The 21,474-nt window shown below is 41.9% G+C and overlaps 1 protein-coding gene across 8 annotated transcripts in view; it reads right to left on the minus strand.

Annotated features, from left to right (window-relative positions):
• Positions 1-17,480: 17,480 nt before the first annotated feature.
• LOC130361531 (autoimmune regulator-like) overlaps positions 17,481-21,474 on the minus strand; it is a 52,599-nt gene continuing 48,605 nt past the window's right edge. For 5 of the 8 annotated variants that reach the window (XM_056564637.1, XM_056564636.1, XM_056564641.1 and 2 more), the window contains one exon: positions 18,548-19,236. In XM_056564637.1, coding sequence (XP_056420612.1) covers positions 19,075-19,236 — 162 coding nt within the window. In that variant the 3' untranslated portion in view covers positions 18,548-19,074. The other 3 variants (XM_056564639.1, XM_056564638.1, XM_056564640.1) reach the window with 3 other exon arrangements.

Raw genomic sequence — 21,474 nt, forward strand, 5'->3', positions numbered from 1 at the left:
TATAAAGCATAAGTTAGTATAGAGGAAGGACCACTGCAACACAGACTCAAAGTAGGACCCAGAGAAGCAGATTCATACACATTACTGGTGAGTGTAGCATTCAAATAGGTCTTTGTTGCATTTCCTTGTGCTTGATAACTCCATGTACATTCCTATAAGGAAAATGTCAAAAAAAAATGTATTTTGTTTTCATAACTTTATAGCGTTAACCTCTTTTAGTTTGCCCAGTGGAAGGGTAATACAGCATGGTTTCCCTACAGGTTTCCTCCTGTCCTGAGAGTTACTGTACACTCTTTGTGAGTGACGGGAGGTTAATACACATATATAACTAGATATGATAAATTTCATATTTTTTCCCTCTCATATTTTTTTTTGATTTATTTTTGTGAAAAATTATGTTAGCAAAATGTGGATGAATTTTTCTTAAAATCTTCTTAAAATGCTCCTATGCTCAGAGAGAGACGCAGAATTAGATTGGGACATATAGCAGGTAGTTTGCACGCCTCCCAAAACAACAAATCATAATAAAAGACAGAAATGCTTTTTATATGCAAATATTGTGGTTTATAGGACTGTCCCAAAAAATAGTACTCTTGGCTGCAGTGGCATCACTTGCTGGGCCTCAGTGCAAAATCAGTAACAGGAACCCTACAAGGCATCTTCATTTATAGTGCTGTCTACTCATATATATGAAAGAGAGACCTTAAAGGAATACTGTATTGTAAAATAATGTATCCCTTATCCGAAGGATAGCATGACCGCTGGGACCCCCTGCAATCTCCTGTACGGGGCCCCGGCAGTCTCCATGAAGGGAGCGTTTTATCCCCGCATGATGTGGTGGCTGACACACCGCCGCCAATGGTCGGACCCCCGCGATCTATAACTTGTCCCCTATGCTTCAGATAGGGGATAAGTTATTTAGCACTACAGTATTCCTTTAAGGGCCCATTAAGCTCCTGGGCTCAGTTGAACCCTATAGTTATGCTCCTGGTTGGCAGATATGTGTTGGTCTCAATTATGTTCATTCAGACGTCCTCTTTACAATACCTATTTGCACCATTAGGATATATGAACAGGCGCTGTATAGTCGGGACTATTATTGTTCAGTTCTTAAACTTCATTTTTCTTCACCATTATCAGGAAGAAGAAAGAAAAGCACTCAGCTAAAGTATGTTTAGGTAGAGCCACATGTGCAACAATATACTGTATAGCCACACATAAAAGGAAAAAATGCTGAATAGTCTAAAACCTCCTCTCAACCAGAGGTGGCCGGGGCAATATGTAAATGCCACAAAAATTCCCTTGGTGCAGATAGTAATATTTCCTGACACTATCCCTTAGCCCATTGCACTTTTATGTAACACTCCATCATATAATACAAATATAAATAAGGAAGCAAAAGACAATTATACCCAAAGTGCTGCAATCATCATAAATACTTTGGATATTTTCACCTCTGTAGTTCCTGAAGAACTATATACAGCAGATAAGAAGTTAGCATTTAGTGCTAAGCCAAATGCTGTCTGGTATTTCATGTTTCTGGGATGTAAAATATATTTACTCATTTATATACAGAGGCTTCTGGGCCACGATGCAAAATCAGCAACAGGCTCCGTGTGCCAATTATAATACTGGTCTCTTATGGGGCAGATGTGCTTTTGGGGCCCCATTAGGCACCAGGGCCCCAGTGCGACTGCTACCTCTGCATCCCCTTTAGCTACAGTCCTGTTTATATACTTCATAGTTGTATCATTGCAGATATCACATTTATGAGGACGCATTAAAGGGTACCTCTCATCAAATAAACTTTTTATATATTTTAGATTAATGAATGTTGAATAACTTTCCAATAGCATGTTAATGAAAAATATGCTTCTTTCTATTGTATTTTTGCCAATCAGTCCTGTCAGCAAGCATTTCTGACTCATGCTGGAGTCCTAAACACTCAGAGCTGCCAGCCTGCTTTGTTCACAGCCAAACAGGCTGTGAACAAAGCAGGCTGGCAGCTCTGAGTGTTCTCCTTTGTGAACAAAGCAGACTGGCAGCTCGTAGTGTTTAGGACTCCAGCATGAGTCTGAAATGCTTGCTGCCAGGACTGGTAGGGAGACCCCTAGTGGTCATTTCTTCAAAGTGGAAAATTAAATAGAAAGAAGCATATTTTTTATAACATGCAATTGTAAAGTTATTCTGCATACATTAATCTATAATATATCAAAAGTTTTTTTGATGAGAGGTACCCTTTAACAACGAGCAGTAGTCAGGCAGTACAAAGCAATACTATGCCACAAGAACCTTGGTAGAACCACATGTCAAAAGTTGTTGTCCCATCAGAACGAAAAACATTTTCTGTACGTTCTATTTCATATGCCGCAGTGGACAGCTCCACTATAGAGTTAACACAACTTGCAATATATCACACAGCAGGGGTTAGGGGTGGTTGTTCTAGAAGCCAGACACACGGCATTTAGCTGATCACTGACTAGACCTACACTGTGACTATGGCCACAAATCAGATCATGAAGCCACAGATAACCATGTCGCCTGTTTCATGCTGTATCTCAAGACATTGTATTGTCTTGGTCCAAGAATGAAATGCTCACAGATTTCCAAACCGCCTACATTATAATCTGTGCAGGGCCATTTGGTCCCTAACTGGCCCTCCTGTCCACCCATACGCCATTGTTTGGGCAGCAAAATGCCACCCCTGTTAAAGTCTCGCCTTTATCAAATGGATCCTGCAGGACCCCTAGTCCTGTTCTCAGCTAATGAAAGTGAACGTGGTTACATTGTGGCATGTAAGTTACAATGACCAGACAGTTACCAGGAATTCATTCATGATCTTGTGTCATGGCCCAAGTTGTTATGCACCTTAGGCTAGCTGACTCAAAAATGGTGTTATCCACTTGGGACAACCCCTATTATACATGTTCCCCTTCATTGCAGTATCTGTCAAAGCAACATGCATGTAGCTGTGGGTTGTGTCTGGTGCTCTAACATATCCTATTCAAGTAAGGGTGAAAACACACAATGTGGTTGCCTTGCGGTTCGCCATATGCAGTAAGTACTTCTGAAATGCTGCTGTTCACCTGCCTTATTTTATATTTGCCAGTTTTAGCAATTACACCCTAATTGCACAATAGTTAAAATTCTCAATTATTAAAAATATGCAGGATAACAGCAGCTGTTTAGAAGTACTTACTGCACATGGCCAACTACAATGCAACCGCATTATGTTTTTACCCTAAACCTCACATTGTTTTCAGTGGGATTCTTCTGCACCGTGTACACTGCAGAATTTCAATGGCTGAATTATCGCTGATAAAATTCCAGATTCCTGGCTCTGCAGAAAAAAAACGTGTCTATTCTTTTGGCGAAAAGCAGTAACATCAATGCAAATGGTCATGTCCACACGTTCATAGCACCAATTGATTTCGGTAGTGCCCACTGCACACAATAATAATTGGTTAATTGGCAGCATTACAAGAGGTCCACATGTATCGAGATAGATGGTCAGCATATTCTTACATGCCTGAGCCTGTACACTACAATGAAGGTGATTACAGGGACATACAGTCTGGCTCCATATACTGTACCCTTAGGCTGTACGTGTCCTTTAATGAAATACTTGCATAGGAGACCCTAAAGGACCCTAGTAGAGTACCATGCAGAGTAAATGAATGCATATGTACAGTGGAGGGTGTTACATTTATACTGATCCTCCAGAGTCTTTGTTAAAGCGGGATTCCCATCTGTACCATTTATGGACTTTGCAGCGCTACATTGTTTAGACAACACCCATTAAAGTCAATAGGAGGTAGGCAAACTGCTGAATTGTCATAAAAGTCCCATGGGAATGACCCCTTTACCAAATAGTTAATAATGAATAAGGCCTTATGTGTAACCTGTCTCACCACTGACAGACTTGACCACTTTCTGTAAGTAACATACTATTATACAAGTAATACAGTGGTCCCTCAAGTTACAATATTAATTGGTTCTGGGACGACCATTGTATGATGAAACCATTGTATGTTGAGACCAGAACTCTATGGAAACCTGGTAATTGGTTCTAAAGCCCCAAAATGTCATCCAAAAATAGGAAAAAGTGAGAGTTAAAGAAAAATAAGTAGATAACTAATATAGATAAAGCAAATCCTTACATATAAAAGTAAGAAAGATCTGCTGGGAGCTGTAATCACTGTCTATTTCAGTGTTTTTCAAGCAGGGAGCCTCCAGCTGTTGCAAAACTACAACTCCCAGCATGCCCGGACAGCCAAAGGCTGTCCGGGCATGCTGGGAGTTGTAGTTTTGCAACAGCTGGGGGCACCCTACTTGGGAAACACTGGTCTATGTAGAGGAAAGGAGCTTCTTCAGGGTCCTGTACAGTACACAGTGTCCTAAAAAAGTAACATGGAGCCGTCCTCACCTGGTGTCCAAAGGAGCAGGTAACCCTGGTACAGATAAAGAGTACAGAACATGTAATACCTCCCTGTATTGTAGGGGGCGCTACAAGACACCAGTCAGTTCATACGCTTCAGTAATACAGGGTTTTACCATTGCCCATTCTGATTGGTCGGTTCTTCCGGCCATTGACATTTCGCAGATCTGGACTGTCTGTACATTGTATGTTGAGTCTGGTTTCAACTTACAATGGTCCAGAAAAGACCATTGTATGTTGAAACTATTGTATGTTGAGGCCATTGTAAGTTGAGGGATCACTGTACTTAACATCTTCTGCTTCTTGTTCTAGATTGGGGAAGTAAATGCAGGGAAGTGTGGCCGTATTATTTCAACGGGATTGTGTCAAGCTTTCCAGACGGCCAATATAAATTTAAAACTGCATTTGATCTTTTTTTTTTATTTTTATTTATACAGTCAAAACATAAAAGCAATGTTAAAAATAAAATAAACATTAGGATACAATAGGTTTTTCATAATCATGTGAAACATATTTTACATAGCAGTCAATCCTTCCCTTTACATATTATTGAAAACTTCACAAAGAAAATCCGTAATAGATTACAAATGATTTCTGGAGGTCCCAGCAGGAGGACACCCTGTGGTCAGCTTAAAGGGGTACACCACTGCCCAGCGTTCAGGACCTTTAGTTCCGAACACTGTGTGCTTGCTGCCGTGGTCAGCCATGCCCCCTCATGATGTCACCTGAATGCAAGTCTATGGGAGGGGGCGTGGGGGCCATCACGCCCCCTCCCATAGACTTGCATTGAGGGGGTGTGGCATGACATCAAAGGGGGTGTGGTCGACCCCCGCAGCGTGAATACAGTGTTCGGAACTAAAGGGGAACACCAGCTTTTAAAAGGATAGGGGATAAGCGTGTGATGGCAGAGGGTCACCTCACTGAGCGCAGGAGGCCTGACTTATATCTTGCTTGCTCAGCCAATCAACAGCTGAGGCGGGACATCGCTGTGGCCAGTGATTGACTGAGAAGTCTGTCACCGCCAGGACCAGTTTGTATCAGAAGGCTGGAGTACTCAGCGATGTGAGTTGGGCCCAATTCTGGAGATCATGGGGAGTCCCATCCGTCATGTCCCCTGTGGATAGGGGATGAGTTTTTACAAGCTGGAGTTCCCTTTAAACAGGAGGAGAACTGGGATAAAAAAAAAAAAAACAAGACAAAATAAAACATCACTGTTCCCATTCCAACACACAGGAATTGGCTAGAATGCCCACTCAGCTAGTCAGTGGCAGAGGTGGGTACTTCTAGTCAACCATTTTAATACGCAAACCGGACTTCCCCTTCAGGAAGTGTTTTTATTAATCTCAGGGCAAAGTCCCCCCAATCTGTAAGCCTCAAAAAGTTGTAGTTTTGCAATTTCTGGAGAGCTAAAGGGGTACTCCCGTAGACTTGCCCCGCCCCCTCAATGCAAGTCTATGGGAGGGGGCGTGACAGCCGTCACGCCCCCTCCCATAGACTTGCATTGATGGGGCGGAGTGTTACATCACGAGGGGGCGGGGCTATGACATCACGAGCTCCCGACTCCGGTGTTCGGAACAGTTTGTTCCAAACGCTGAGCAGCGGAGTACCCCTTTAAGGAACTCCGCCTTAGATCAGTGTTTTCCTGTAGATTTGGATGGGAAAAAGTCAGAAAGTGTTCAAGCATGGTTTTGCCAATTCCCTTACAAAAACGTATTATTGGAATCATTGTCAACCTGGTAATAAAGCAGGGAATTATGGGATCTTCTCTTCCATATGTAGAATACAGGCTGCCATTTGTACTCTTGTGATGGGATCAAAGAGTAACAGCAGGAAATAAAATGATTACTATTATACACTTTAAAGTATAGCAACCTTGACTCTTTTATAGTACCATTATATCTATGGTACTGCAAAGAAGGTCACATGTAGGATTACAAAGTCTGTAGGTAAGACCTATTGTACCTTATGACCTTTGTGCCCTTTTTATTGGTGTTTAACAGCTGAAATGCCCTAAACTATCTCTGACGTCCTTATGGACAAGTTTCTACAAATCTGCCAGAATTGCAGGCCATTACCAAGCAGTGTACATTGCCACATACCACAGCTTCCTATGCGTAGCTAAAAAGAGTGGGATTCAGAGAAGATACTGCTTTTCAGCACTTTTGTTCCAGCCCTATGCTTAACATGGTCCTCCATATATGGTCACCAGTATGTACATTACGGCATAGAAAAACTGCAGAGAAGTCTCATTTTCTATTATGTTCATAAATAGTTGTTTATTTATGTTTAAAACGCTTGAAAAAGTGGGAAAAATAATGGCCCAGAGTTGTGTATACCGCAAACACTGGCATTTTACATGGGATTGTCTGGTGGGTCCAAAGATGGGCTACAAAAATGGTGCACGGCACATGGAAAGGTACATACAAAATCCAGCTGGAAGATCTGCAGCATATGTGCTGTTTGTGAGCCTCCCCTTAGGGTCTGTTCACATGGCCGAATTTTCTATAAATATGTGACCTAGATGGCCTCATAACGTAACTCCATGGGGTCGTCTTGGAGGACATGCAACACACTGAACACTCAGACCTCGACCAATCAATACTTTTGGCATGTCCCTAGGACATATCAAAACTTTAGGTAAACCTAAAGGTAACTTTTAAATCCATCAATTTTGATGTCGGGACGCTGCATATTTAGTGCTGATTTTGCCCATTCAGTTAAATGAGGAAATTGAATTCTGCTATAAATCATCAGTTTTGCCAATTTTGCTGTGAAAATGGAATTGCGGATTTGTAAACAAAGTATGGGGACGGGGTGTGTCTTTACTAAAGTCCGTGCCTGATGCAAAGAAACAAAAGGTTGCAATAATTTATTTTTTTAACAAACCCCTGGTATGCGCAACAATTTTGCAGCTTTTCCAATCTGCAGCGTGTTTGCCAAGTGGGCAGGGCTTGATGAAGAGGGGTGTGGTTTTGTGTGGAGGGGAGTGGCCACCCCATGCCCCTAACATGTTACAGTTTACTCCTGCTAGTACAGGCAACCTCAGTTGCCCCTGCATTTATAAAGAGATGTTCCTTTCTTGATTAATCCAGCATGCTTGTGTTTCCAGTCATAGTAAATTCATCATGTTAAAATAAACTGTAAACTTAGACTAGACAGTCTGAGTGACTGCTCCGCAATGTCTGAGTGCACTTGGTGACCCGAGTCCCCCAGTGTGGCTGCTCGGAGTGGCAGATTGTCGCTACGAGCAGGGCGGGTGGATTTCTACAACAGCTGGAGGCACAATATCGGTCGGGTCACCGGTGGATCTGCAGCATAAAATACGCTGCAGATCCTTTAGATGTGACCCTAACCTTAGTCTATACTTGGAGCTGCTGGAGAACTAAATGGAGGTCAGAATGAATCTCATATTGTTCTTTGTAGGCTGGCTTCATATCATAATAGAGGGCTTCTGTTTGAGGTATACACTGGGAAAAGCTCTTGAAGTTTACCGTAGACCTTGGTTGTCCGTAACAATTCCCAGAAGATCAGCAGTTTCTGAAATACTCAGACCAGCTGTCTGACATCAACAACTAAGCCACATTTAAAATCACTTAAAGGGGTACTCCGCTGCTCCCTGCTGCACACGGCATTCATCATTTTTGTTTCTAAATGCTGAGTGTGGCGGTGGTGGCCGTGACGTCATGCCACGCCCCCTTCATTCATGTCTATGGGAGGGGGCGTGGCTGCCGCCACGCCCCCTCCCATAGACATGAATGGAGGGGGCGTGGTGTGAAGTCACGGCCACCACCGCCGCACCCAGCGTTTAGAAACAAAAATTATGAATGCCATGTGTAGCAGGGAGCAGTGGAGTACCCCTTTAAATCATCTTTGTTCCCCATTCTAATGCTCGGTTGTCCTAACCACGTCTACATGCCTAAATGCCTTGTTGTTTCCATGTGACAGGCTGATTAGCTATTTGCATTAACAAGTAAATGAACAGGGGTACCTAATAAAGTGGCCAGTGAGTGCATATTCTGTATGGTACAAAACGCAACACTCAAATGTGAACAGTAGAGTAGTATGTCTGATCTCCCATGTCTTTTAGGTATTTCTGGTGCCTGTGCCCTGTCTAGAAAGACTTGAGACAAGTGACATATAAGGTCCAACACTTTATTCCAAGGCTGGCACAATTACCGTAGTAAGTGCTCGTGAGATAGTGAGAACCGACTACTATATAAAGAGAAGTCATTGTCCTGTGACAGACTGTCTATAAGATATTAGACCTCTTAATCGCAGAGTATTTTGTCTTTTTTAAAGTACTATTTAAATCCCACAAAACTGCTGAACATATTTATTGTGTAACCTTGTGATTTATCAATTATACTGAAGGGAAAGATATTTGGATAGATAACCAATGTGTATACTCTGTGGTAACCACAACTGTCTAAAAGTCAACACTAATTTGGTTATCCATTTGAATATCTATTCATTTTAGTGCAGCAATGCCCAGAGTTCAGCATTATGTATAGCCATAGTTCCTTACACTGTAAGGCAGAGGTTTTAAAGGGGTACTCCGCCCCTAGACATCTCATCCCCTATCCAAAGGATAAGGGATAAGATGTTTGATCGCTGGAGACACCCGCGATCTTGGCTGCGGCACCCCAGACATCCGGTGGAGGCTCGTGATGTCGTGGTCACGCACCGCTCGTGACGTCACGGTCACTTCCCCTCAATGCAAATCTATTGGAGGGGGCGTGATGGTCGACACACCCCCTCCCATAGACTTGCATTGAGGGGGTGTGGCCATGACATCATGAGCAGGGCATGACTGTGACATCAAGGGCCCTCCGGCGTTGCACCCAACGTTCTAAACAAACGCTGGGTGCAGCAGGTAGATCGCGGGGGTCCCCAGCGGAAGGACCGCCGAGATCAGACCTCTTATCCCCTATCTTTCGGATAGGGGATAAGATGTCTAGGGGCGGAGTATCCCTTTAAACGTTTGTGTCCTAGTGTGCCCAAATTCACAGTAATTTTTCCAGTGAAGTGCAATGGTGCCAATAAGATTTAAACCACATTGAGACAATAAATTGAGGTAAATTGCTGAACGCCACCAATTGTAAAAATTCCTGCATTATTTCTACTGCAATATACTGAGATTTTCTGTCCCCATACAGCCTCAGCCTAAACCCAAGATGATAACATGAAACTTGTGATAGAGGACCGATATAGCAGCGGCCAACAGAACCCTAATGACTGCGATCATAATAAAACAAAACAACTTGAGGGCGCTGACCTTGAGTGGAAGAACGGAACTGCGGGGACTCTGCTCTGGTGGAAAGCAGCAGGAAAACAAAAAGTTGCACCCTGGCTGATGTTTGCTGCCAGGACTTTCTGATAGGTTAGGCTATGTCCACACAGAAATATAGATATATAAATAATATACCTAGAGTAGGTGACCAGTTAGATGTAAGGGAGGTCCAGGTTTTACAATTAAGTAGTGGGGAGGGAAGAAACGAAGGGTGGAAGTTCTAACACCCCTACACTATTCCCTATTCCATGGGAGTGCCCCTTTAATTTGCAATCTCCATTAGTGCAAAAAAGCTATCACAGTTGTTACAATGGAGCTAGAATAATATAGTAACAATTATGCAAAGCAAAATTATAGCCCAATACCTCTTATACCAGATTTAAGAAAACAGTCATTCCCTCCAATGTTGGTTACTCACAACACCTAATTCATGGGGATGCTGATTCTAGAAAGGACAGCCGGACCTGAAAACAAAGTACAGCCTATTCAGAACACCAGATCAACCTATACATAGAGATTAAATACAGGGAATGTCCCGATCAGATAAATACTTAGCCGTCCTTACTGGTTGCATGCCTGGCGCACAGTGGTGCCGCCGACAGTAGAAGATGGCTGCTGTACCCGCACAATGGTTTGAGCCACAGGTAACTGAATGGAGCTCCCGCTCAGTTACATACACGGGCCGGCATGTGATGTCACATCCGGGGGCCCGGTGAGATGACGCGTGCATCCCGCCTACTCAATGACGGCCGCTCGTGGATAAACTCACTGCAATAATGCAGGGATGGATCACTCGCCAGAAAAAAGTGAAACCCTCCGTGACTGTTCAGTAGAATAGAAATAGGGATATTGAGGCAGTAATGATTGCAGTTATCTCATGTCTTCAGTGGAATAAATAGAGCTGTGCACATAAATCCCCATACATGTGTATATGTATAGAGAAGTAATCTAAAGAGGTATTTACAGCTTGATTTATATACAAGATAATTTTATAAAAAATAATAATAATAAAGAGAAATTCAGTAATGAGAACAGTGCAGATGAATATTGATGGAGTGTGTTCTATACAGCACAAACTGGTTACACACATACCATGGGGCACCCCATTCATACATCACTTATTCAACACTGATCACAGTATTTCATTTACCGAGAAAGTGATTGGTGTATAATTACAACAGGTCAAAGGAAATTGTTCCTAAATCTAGCAGCAGCCCTGGGATTAAGGGCATATGAATATTTTATACAACTGGACCTTCCTTACATCTAACTGGTCACCTGCTCTAGGTATATTATTTATATATCTGTATTTTTGGTGGTGGTACACATTATATATCTTGAACTTAGCACTAATACTACTGTGAGTCCTGTTATGGCTTTTTAATCAATATTTAATAAAAGCTAAGTTTTATTTCAATTATTGCCATCCTCATAACTGTGTTTGATACAATTGACGGAGGATGCTTTCATACATAATACATCTTTGGTCCAACTATTCCCTATACAATCATAGGTTCTGTGTTTATGTGTATAGATATATCAAGGGTTGGCAGAGTTCCTCACTGGCTCATTGGATACAGATGTCAGGATCCGGACTGGCAGGAGCTAGCGGGAGCTGGAGGTGGATCCGCTGTGCCAGAGAGGAGATGACGTGGGCCGTACCAGGGGAACGGAGTCTAAGGAGTTACTGGTTTTCAAAGCGGGATGGTCTTGCTGTGGCAGGTAACCCCCAGGTCATTCCACCCAGTAGCGACTCAACCTCTCTGGCTGCTGAGATAAGGCAAGGTACAAGAGGATCAAGCAGAGGCGAGGTCAGAAGTAGCAAAAGGTCAGGGCAGGCGGCAACGGCTCTCAGGCGGTAGTCAATAGCAACAGGTTCAGCAACAGGCAGGGAATACACACAAACGCTTTCTCTAGGGCACTAAGGCAACAAAGATCCGGCAGGAAGCTGTGGGAGGAGATGGTACTTAAGGCAGTGCACAGGTGCAGGCCTAATTAAGTCAAAGCAGAACCTTTAACCCTAGATTAACCACTTTGGACCAGGCACCAATCACTGGTGCACTGGCCCTTTAAATTTAAGAGTCCTGACACGCGCGCGCCCTATAGAGCGGGGACGCGCACGCCGAGACCGGGTGACCGGAGCGCTGCCTGGGGACACACGCTGTGAGCACACCGAGGTAAGCAGGGTGCCCAGAGCGCTCAGCGTAACAACAGAACTGTGGCTAGCACAAGCTAAGGAGGTCTTCTCAGAAGGGGACTTTGTACAACCAAGATACACGCCTTCACTTAAAGCGGCCTTTAAGGAGCTTGGGGTGTGTCACAAGGAATACGTGGTGTCCTTCTGGGAAGGACAGTCATTCGACAATTATCTTAAAAATTGAATTGTACGAGAGGTCTGAGGGTCACTTTACTGCCAGCCCCATGATTGCGTTCACCGACAGTACTCGAGAGGTAAGAGACAGAGGCTACTGACTTTTCCCTCAGTCTTATGAAAATCTTGCTTAAGGAGAAAACTCAGAATTTAGAGAGGGCGGGTAAACGTCTCAAAGAACAGACAGAATTAACCCTGCAATTGAAATCTCACCCAGACTTCCAGAATAAGGAAACACAACTGAAAAACACAATTGAGCGTTTCCAGTTTCATTTAAAATAAAGAAAACATACACAGTTCATACGGGACGTACAAGACTTTAAAAATAATAAAGCATATTCTGTTTTAGAGAAAAAAGATACCACAAGGGAATCAGAAACAAAATCTCATCTTCAGAGACTGATTTTTCAGAAGCAGAGAAACCATTACGTGGTAGAGGTTCAGGGAGAGGATCACATAGAGCGAGAGGCCACCAGATGGGAAACTCTAATCAATCATGGACAGAAACACCGGCCCATGAGTGCCCTCAAATAGGCCCCTCCTCCTCTGGACCCTCACCATCCTCCTCTGCTTCTTTTTTTAGAGCAGGGGAATGGTCTGAACACTTATTCATTACGCAGCAGGGGACATGGACAGAACAGGAAACAAAAATAAAAGATAACATGCAAATCATCAATCTCAGCAAGACCTAGATCTCCTGTGAGCAAATCAATCTCCTCCAGAAGGGGTTGAGTTTTGTACCTACAACTAACTATGATATGTTCACCTGGATCAAAGATCTAAACCTCTTTGCGAGACGCCTTAAGTGCCATACATTTTTCAAAATTCATGATAAAATAAAAAGTTTTTGAAAATGGGCATAGATATTGATGATCTTCCTGTGGTAAGTGAACGTGAGGAGCTCCTAAGAGATAATGAGAGGGCAAGAGATAAGGGTCCGTTTACTAAATGTAGACTCCCTAGTAAAAAGTTCCCATCTGTTTTTGACATATAATGCATAGAAGTCTTTTTGAACCAAGTGACTCATGATTTACAGTCAATGGTAATGGAAGGTGTATCAAATAACCTAACAAGAGGGGAAAGAGCAGCATTGAGATCAGTACAAGATAATCATAATTTGATCATCAAACCTTCAGATAAAAGTGGCAACATATTGCTATTAGAACGTACAGACTATGTTAAGATGTGCCTTGACCTTCTTCAGGATGGAAACACATATGAAGTTTTGCACTCATACCCTACTGTAGAAAATGCGCAGGAATTAAAACGGATTCTGGATACAGCACTGGCTTCCAATTTGCTGAATAAAAATGAATATGAATTTTTGTACCCTCACTGTCCAGTAATTCCAACATTTTATACTCAAAATCCACAAAGGGACTTCTCCGCTATGCGGTCAGCCAATTGTATCTGGCATTGGAAGTATATCCCAGAATGTTGGAATTTACCTGGACCAGCTTTTACGAGATTTCGTCTACACATAACCATCGTATACACGAGATACAGTAGACCTTCTTAGCAAATTGGAGGGCATTGAAATAGAGCCCGAAGTCTGGCTTGTGAGCATAGACGTCGAGGCTCTTTACGCTTCAATCTCACATGAAGCAGGCTTACACACGGCTTCCTTTTATCTCTCTTTGAGGGGTTCCCAATTGGAGGACCATAATAAATTTACTCTTACACTACTACAGTTTATACTTACCCGGAACTATTTTGTTTTCAGCTACCAATTCTACCACCAACTCAGGGGCACGGCCATGGGGAGCCCTTGTGCTCCCTCGTATGCCAATTTGCTCCTGGGTTGGTGGGAGACCACTCACATCTTTACTGAGGACATGCAGGTCATCACTGATCGGGCACTGGTTTGAGCCCGATACATTGATGACATCTTTGTCCTCTGGACAGGCACGCAGCAGCAGTTTGAGTACTTAATCAGGCACATTAATATAAACTTGATTGGCCTTGCATTAACATTTGAAATTGACCATAGAACCCTCCCCTTCCTGGATGTGGTTATTAGGAAAAATGACAGAGGCACTTTGGTCACCAGTATACATCGGAAGCCCACCACCACGAACAACCTCCTGAGGTGGGAGAGCTGCCACCCGGGCCCCCTTAAAAGGGGGATCTATAAGGGGCAGTACCTCCGCCTTAGGAGGAACTGTTCGTCTTTGGGGGACTACAAAGCACAGGACCACCAACTCAGGCAGAGGTTCAGAAATCGTGGATACCCTGACAAATTACTGACCAAAGCCTATAAAAAGGCCCTAGTTAGAAATAGAGAGGAGTTGTTCACCCCTAATCCTAAAAGAGAACCACAGAAAGAAAAATTCGGATAATAGTGACAAAGTGGCGAGTCAGATTCGCTGACCTCTGGAAAGCCATTGGGACATCTTGCTCATGGATCCAGATTTGGCGCACGTGTTGAAACCATATCCCCAAATTACCCTTCGTAGGGGTAAAAATCTGGGCGACATAGTCAACGCATAGTCATCAGGAGCCGATGGGTGCTCCTAAAACTTGGCTTAATAAGACTCCAACTTTGGTCAATTTCAGATGTGGTAAACGCAAGGCCTGTGAGTATATGCAAAAAACAGACACTTTTTTTCAAATATTACAGGCCGTACTAAGATTTGTGACCAGAGGTGTTGTCTATATGGCCATGTGCTCCTGCCCACTAATCTATGTGGGAAAGACTATTTGCGAGTTGAGACAGAGTATTTTAGAGCATGTGGGGGATATTAACTATGGAAGAGAGACACCTCTAGCCAGGCATGTGATGTCCCATCACAAAGGGAACCCCAAGGCCCTGACTTTCAGAGACATAGAAAAACATTTTTAAATTCCCTCGTGGTGGGGATATTGATAAGTAACTTCTGCAATGCAAATGCAGATGGATCTTCCAATTTCGGTCAGTATGCCCCAACGGCCTAAATGAACAAATTAATTTTGCCCCATTTTTGTTAATTTTTTTAAATGTAAAACTTACGGTATTTTTTATGGGGCATCATTCTTATTTGTTTCCCTCTGGTCCCGATAAGTACTGAAAGGCTTAAGAATTTTATATAGAAGTCATTTACAAATCTGTTTAACTTTCTGGCACCGGTTTATTTAAAAAAAAAAAAAATGTTTTCCAGTGGAGTACCCCTTTAATCCTGGGCTGCTGCTATGTTTAGGAATAATTTCCTTTGACCTGTTGTAATTATACACCAATCACTTTCTCGGTAAATGAAATACTGTGATTAGTGTTGAATAAGTGATGTATGAATGGGGCGCCCCATGGTATGTGTGTAACCAGTTTGTGCTGTATAGAACACACTCCATCAATATTCATCTGCACTGTTCTCATTACTGAATTTCTCTTTATTATTATTATTTTTTATAAAATTATCTTGTATATAAATCATGCTGTAAATACCTCTTTAGATTACTTCTCTATACATATACACATGTATGGGGATTTATGTGCACAGCTCTATTTATTCCACTGAAGACATGAGATAACTGCAATCATTACTGCCTCAATATCCCTATTTCTATTCTACTGAACAGTCACGAAGGGTTTCACTTTTTTCCGGCGAGCAATCCATCCCTGCAGTGAGTTTATCCACGAGCGGCCGTCATTGAGTAAGCGAGATGGTAAGTGTCATCTCACCGGGCCCCCGGGAGTTCCGTTCAGTTACCTGCGGCTCACAACCATTGTGCGGGTACAGCAGCCATCTCCACTGTCGGCGGCACCACTGTGCGCCAGGCATGCAACCAGTAAGGACGGCTAAGTATTTATCTGATCGGGACATTCCCTGTATATTAATCTCTATGTATAGGTTGATCTGGTGTTCTGAATAGGCTGTACTTTGTTTTCAGGTCCGGCTGTCCTTTCTAGAATCAGCATCCCCATGAATTAGGTGTTGTGAGTAACCAACATTGGAGGGAATGACTGTTTTGTTAAATCTGGTATAAAAGGTATTGGGCTATCATTTTGGCAAAAGAGAGAAAAATCGGATAGCGCTCACCTCCTCTATGCAAGTGCAGTCAGTCCTCCTTCACTGTCTCCAAAGTAAAAATCCAAAAGATTCACAGCACTGGTAAAAACATTTCTTTATTGGAAATCCATTTAAAATCCATAAGGTATAAACAAGGTGCACACCGGCAAATTCGAGGTAAAAACTTCCCCCTCTGACGCGTTTCCACCTTACTGGGCCTTAATCATAGATACAAGGGATAGTATTGCCAGGTATTTAAGGAGCATATAGACATACCCTATAGGGGAGTGACTAAAATTTTAATTAAAAAAAACAAAAATACAAAGCAATACAAAAAAAGGAGAGAAATCTCAGAAAAGAAAAAAACTAAATTCAATTACTCATAACTAAATCAAGCCTGATTCATGATTCATGCCCTTCGAATATGAGGTATCCAGTAACCTTCTCGGTTCAATAATTTTGAACGTCTATCTCCTCTTTGTAGTGGCTTATTAACCCTCTCTATTCCAGTAATCGTAAGGGCACTTACATCGCCTGCATGCACGTGTGAAAAATGTTTGGAGACGTTAGAAAGGTTCCTGGTAGTGTGAGTAGCTCCGTATATATGTGTTCCCTAAGTCTATCTTTAATACGTCTGCTTGTGCAACCCACATAACCTGATTTGCAAATACTACAATGTATATAATAAATAGCCCAAGTAGTATTGCAATTTATAAAAGATGAAATGGTATATGATGTACCCGCAATGGTTTCATGGATAATATTTTTGAGAATGTTGTCTTGTTCTAGTATAGGAAGATATTTACCAACAATGTTCCTTATTTTATTATATTGTCTGCTATATGTAGTAACAAAAGTAACTGTCTCCTTATTGTTGCTATTGGTGATGGTGTTATAATGTTTGTGTTTTTTATTACCATCATTTTTGGATTTTTTATCTTGTAAAAGATCTTCTCTTTTAATTGCACGCACTTTGTCGATGGCAGAATTTATCAAACCTTCATGATAATTTCTTTGTTTTAATCTTTCAAATAATTTGACACTTTCAGTTTCAAAAAGATGGTCTGAAGAGCAATTTCTTTTACTTCTGACAAATTCTCCATATGGCAAATTCTTTATAATGTGTTTAGGGTGACAGGAATTTGCGTGTAATACTGAATTGCCTGCAGTAGGCTTCCTAAATGTCGAAGTGACAATTTTTTGGTTCATGATTTCCAGTTTCACATCCAAATAATTAATCATAGTAGAGTGAAAAATCATAAGTAAATTTCAAAGCACAGGGATTGCTATTACGATACTGAACAAATTGTGGTACGGCCGCTACATCAGATGTCCAGATGATGATGATATCATCATCTATGTAGTGGCCGTACCACATGATGTCAGCCAGAAAAGGGTTAAGTGAATCAAACAAAAATAATTCCTCCCACCATGCAACAAAAAGAATAGCTAAAGAAGGGGAATATTTTATTTGCTTTGCATAATTGTGACTACATTATTCTAGCTCCATTGTAACAACTGTGATAGCTTTGTAGCACTAATGGAGATTGCAAATTAAATATATGCCCTACCTCAGTGTGATATGGAGACACACTAACTAGTCAGTGACCATTATCAGGTGTCAGCTTGACAGTGCTCATTTTAAACAGCACTTTTCTATTTTCGGGACATTTATTATTATTTTTTACCTTTTTCACTTGGTGTTTAAGTGTACACTCATAATTTCTGTGTTTATATGTCCACACAGAGGAATTTCTGTGCAGAATTTTGCCAGAAAATTCTGCTCAGAAATTCTGCAATATTTACTGGACATTAACTTCAATGGGGATTCTACGATTCTATGGGGCCTTTATTAGCCATGTACAAAACAAACCAATAATAATGAAGAATTACCCTGACTATGTTGTATTTGTATTGGCAAATGTTTGTGCACATGTTGTTCGTGCAATGGCAAGGACATTCATATTTGACATACTTGCAAACAGTCCAAATTTTAGTGGGGCAATCCCAAAACCAGATTGCAATATGTATGATATTTATGCAAACCCAGCCAAAAAGCGGCTACTTTATGGGTAGTCCTGGGTGGCATAGGGTCATCCCTGGGCTCTTATATGTTCAGATTTTGGCAATTTAAAAGTTGGAAAATATGGTTGAGTCTTATATAAAGAGTATATGCCACAAAAGCATAGTTTTTCATGTATTAGACCGATAATGTTAGAATGAACCCCACTACAGCACGGATCTGTATAAGCGCCAAACTGATTTTTCTGACATGGTGGCCTCATTTCTTGCTTGACTTGAAGTGTTTTGTTTGAAGACTGTATATTTAACATAGAGTAAGACAAACTGAACTTCTAAGAGAAGGCTGTGATCAAAGCTGGAGCCGAGGGTCTGTCAAATTAGGTCAATGGTCGAGTCATATTCTGGAAAGCCCACTGTAAGAAGCAATCAAATGAACTCTGTCAGAGAAGAGAAATGGGCACATGAGGGCACAATTATAACATCGATAATACAAACAGCTCTATACATAACTAGAGCTATAAACAGATCCCAGAATCACTTTATTATTATTATTATACTGTTATAAGTGTGGAAACATTTCAGTTTCACATACAAATGGCTCCTATAAGGTACTTTCCATTGAGATTAATGACTGTTAACAGCAAAATGTACAGAGGGGTTATGTCTGGTTAATCCACTCTATATGTAGGATCGGCATAGTAATAATAATAAACTTAACTGTGATTATTGTACAAAATTGTCAACCCAGCCAGCTGTACCACTAAGGCCTCATTCACATCTCATTTGTAGCTCTGTTTGGGAGCTCTGTTCGCATATTCAAGGAAAATGGGAAAAAGAGTTATTTTCACCAAGCAACTCCTGCCAAAGAAGATACACCAGACATAAACCTAACAGACCCCATTTTAAGTAAATGGGACCGCCTAGCTCTGTTGTTGGTCTCAGGAATGCAACTGAGCACCCAAATGGAACTCTAAATGTAGATGTGAACAAGGCCTAGGAAAATCTTATGCAATGGGAGACAACAGTAAGATAGTTGGAATTTATACTTAACGTAATTATACTTTCCTTGAGTCCTGAAGGTAGCACAGAAGGGATATTCATGTCCCCTTGACTTCTTCTTAGGACTGGCCACCTAGAAAAACAAAGCACTGATAGGTTGATTAATCAGTACAATTACATAAGAAGTGCATATAAGCTTGGAAATAATTCCTCACTGTGTAATAAAAGAGGATGAGCTGATGCAAACACAAATTTATTGGGAGGGTAAGTGTGCTTCCTTCAGGACTTGAGAAAAGTAAAATGATGGTATGTATAAATTCCAACTTTCCTCATTGTCCCTAGAAGAACAGCAGCGAAGAAGGGATTTATCATAGAAAAGAAAGGGGGATTATCAATATCTCACAGCCATCAGGACTCCCATGCTAAAAGCCAGTTTGCTGGCTAGGATGGAAAGTATTTGGTGCTTCGCAAAAGTTGAGAATGATGACCAAGAAGTGGCTTACAGATGTCAGTCAACTGCACTTGTTCTCTTTCTGCCCTTGAAGTGGATGTGGACCTAGCTAAGCACGCTCTAAAGGGGATGAGGGGGTTTGTTTCCTTCTAGAGCACAGGCCTCAATGATGGTGGTCTTTATCCAACAGGCTAGCATCTCTTTAGATGCCTACAATCCTCTTCTATCACCTGTACATAAGATGAACATGTTTTCTTCTTTACGGAAGTCTTTTACTCTGGATAAGACGAAGGACGGAGCTCTCTTTACATCTGAAGTATGAAAAGGTTGCTCTTCTTCTGATATTGAGTCTGGATAAAACACTGACAGGAAAGATTTCCTATTAATATTAGATTTTGGTAGAACCTTCCGAATAAATTATGGAACAGTTCTCAGTCGAACACCTTCTGGAAGGATCTTTAAGTATGTTCTCTGGCCAACAATGCCTTGAGCTCTCCAGGCCTCTTGGCAGCTGTTCTAGCCACAAAAAAACTGAGTTTACAACATAACCACCTGTCTTTAGTCTCCTGCAAGGGTTAAAATGGAGCATAAGAAAGTCTTTTGAGAGAAATTCAAGGATGACACTGGAGAATGCCAAGTGGGTCTTAAGTTCTTCAGAGCTTTAATGAATCTTCTTACTAGAGATGAGCGAACTTTGCAAAAATTCGATTCGGCCAATTTGCCGAATTTTCCGAAAAAGTTTGTTTCGATCCAAATTTTTTTGCAGCGAATCTATATTAAAAAAGCCTATTTCTAGCCTACATACAGCTTCTATAGGGGTAAAGAACACTTTGCTGTGTTCTAGAACGCATATGGAGTGTGCTGGGGTAGTGAAATAATACTGTTATTCAGAATAACATGCAGATTACCAGCATCGCTTTTAGAATCACTGCCGCACAGCAGCACAATGACAGAGCCTGGTGGTGGCATCAGTGTCAGGAGACCATAAAGTGACTGAATGACACAGCGCGGAGGTGTTGGCAGCATGAGGACACCATATAGTGACTGAATAACATAGCGTGGAGGTGTTGGCAGCATGAGGAGACCATTTAGTGGCTGAATGGCACAGTGTGGAGGTGTTAGCAGCATGAGGAGACCATATAGTGGCTGAATGACACAGTGTGGAGGTGTTGGCAGCATGAGGACACCATATAGTGGCTGAATGACATAGCATGGACATGTTGGCAGCATGAGGAGACCATATAGTTGCTGAATGACACAGTGGGGAGGTGTTGGCAGCATGAGGAGACCATATAGTGGCTGAATGACACAGCGTGGAGGTGTTGGGAGCATGAGAACACCATATAGTGGCTGAATGACACAGTGTGGAGGTGTTGGCAGCATGAGGAGACCATATAGTGGCTGAATGACACACGTGGAGGTGTTGGCAGCATGAGGAGACCATATAGTGGATGAATGGCACAGCCCGGAGTTGCCAGCAGCATGAGTAGGCACTAGGCCTTCACAATCCCTAAGATTAAAAGATGAATTAAGAAATTTAAACTGAAGATTTTGGATAGCGGGTGCTACCTATGAGAAAATTTGAAATTCCCAGACCCAGGCCCCACAGCGGCATCAGTAACCCATATATTGCCTGAATGACACAGCCTGGAGTTGGCTGATGCACGAGTAAACAGCAGGGCTTCACAATCCCCCCCCCAAAAAACACAACAATTTTATAAATTTTTTAACATGATTTTGGATAGAGGGTGCTACCTATGAGAAAATTTGAAATTCCCAGACCCAGGCCCCACAGCGGCATCAGTAAACCATATATTGCCTTTGGACTTTTACAGTATCGACAGGACTTTGACATATATTGGACTTTGACAGTATGGAGCACCTTGACAGCTTAACAGGTACTAAATGGTACAATACTTG

The sequence above is a fragment of the Hyla sarda genome, chromosome 3 (assembly GCF_029499605.1).
Source record: "Hyla sarda isolate aHylSar1 chromosome 3, aHylSar1.hap1, whole genome shotgun sequence".
NCBI lineage: Eukaryota > Metazoa > Chordata > Amphibia > Anura > Hylidae > Hyla > Hyla sarda.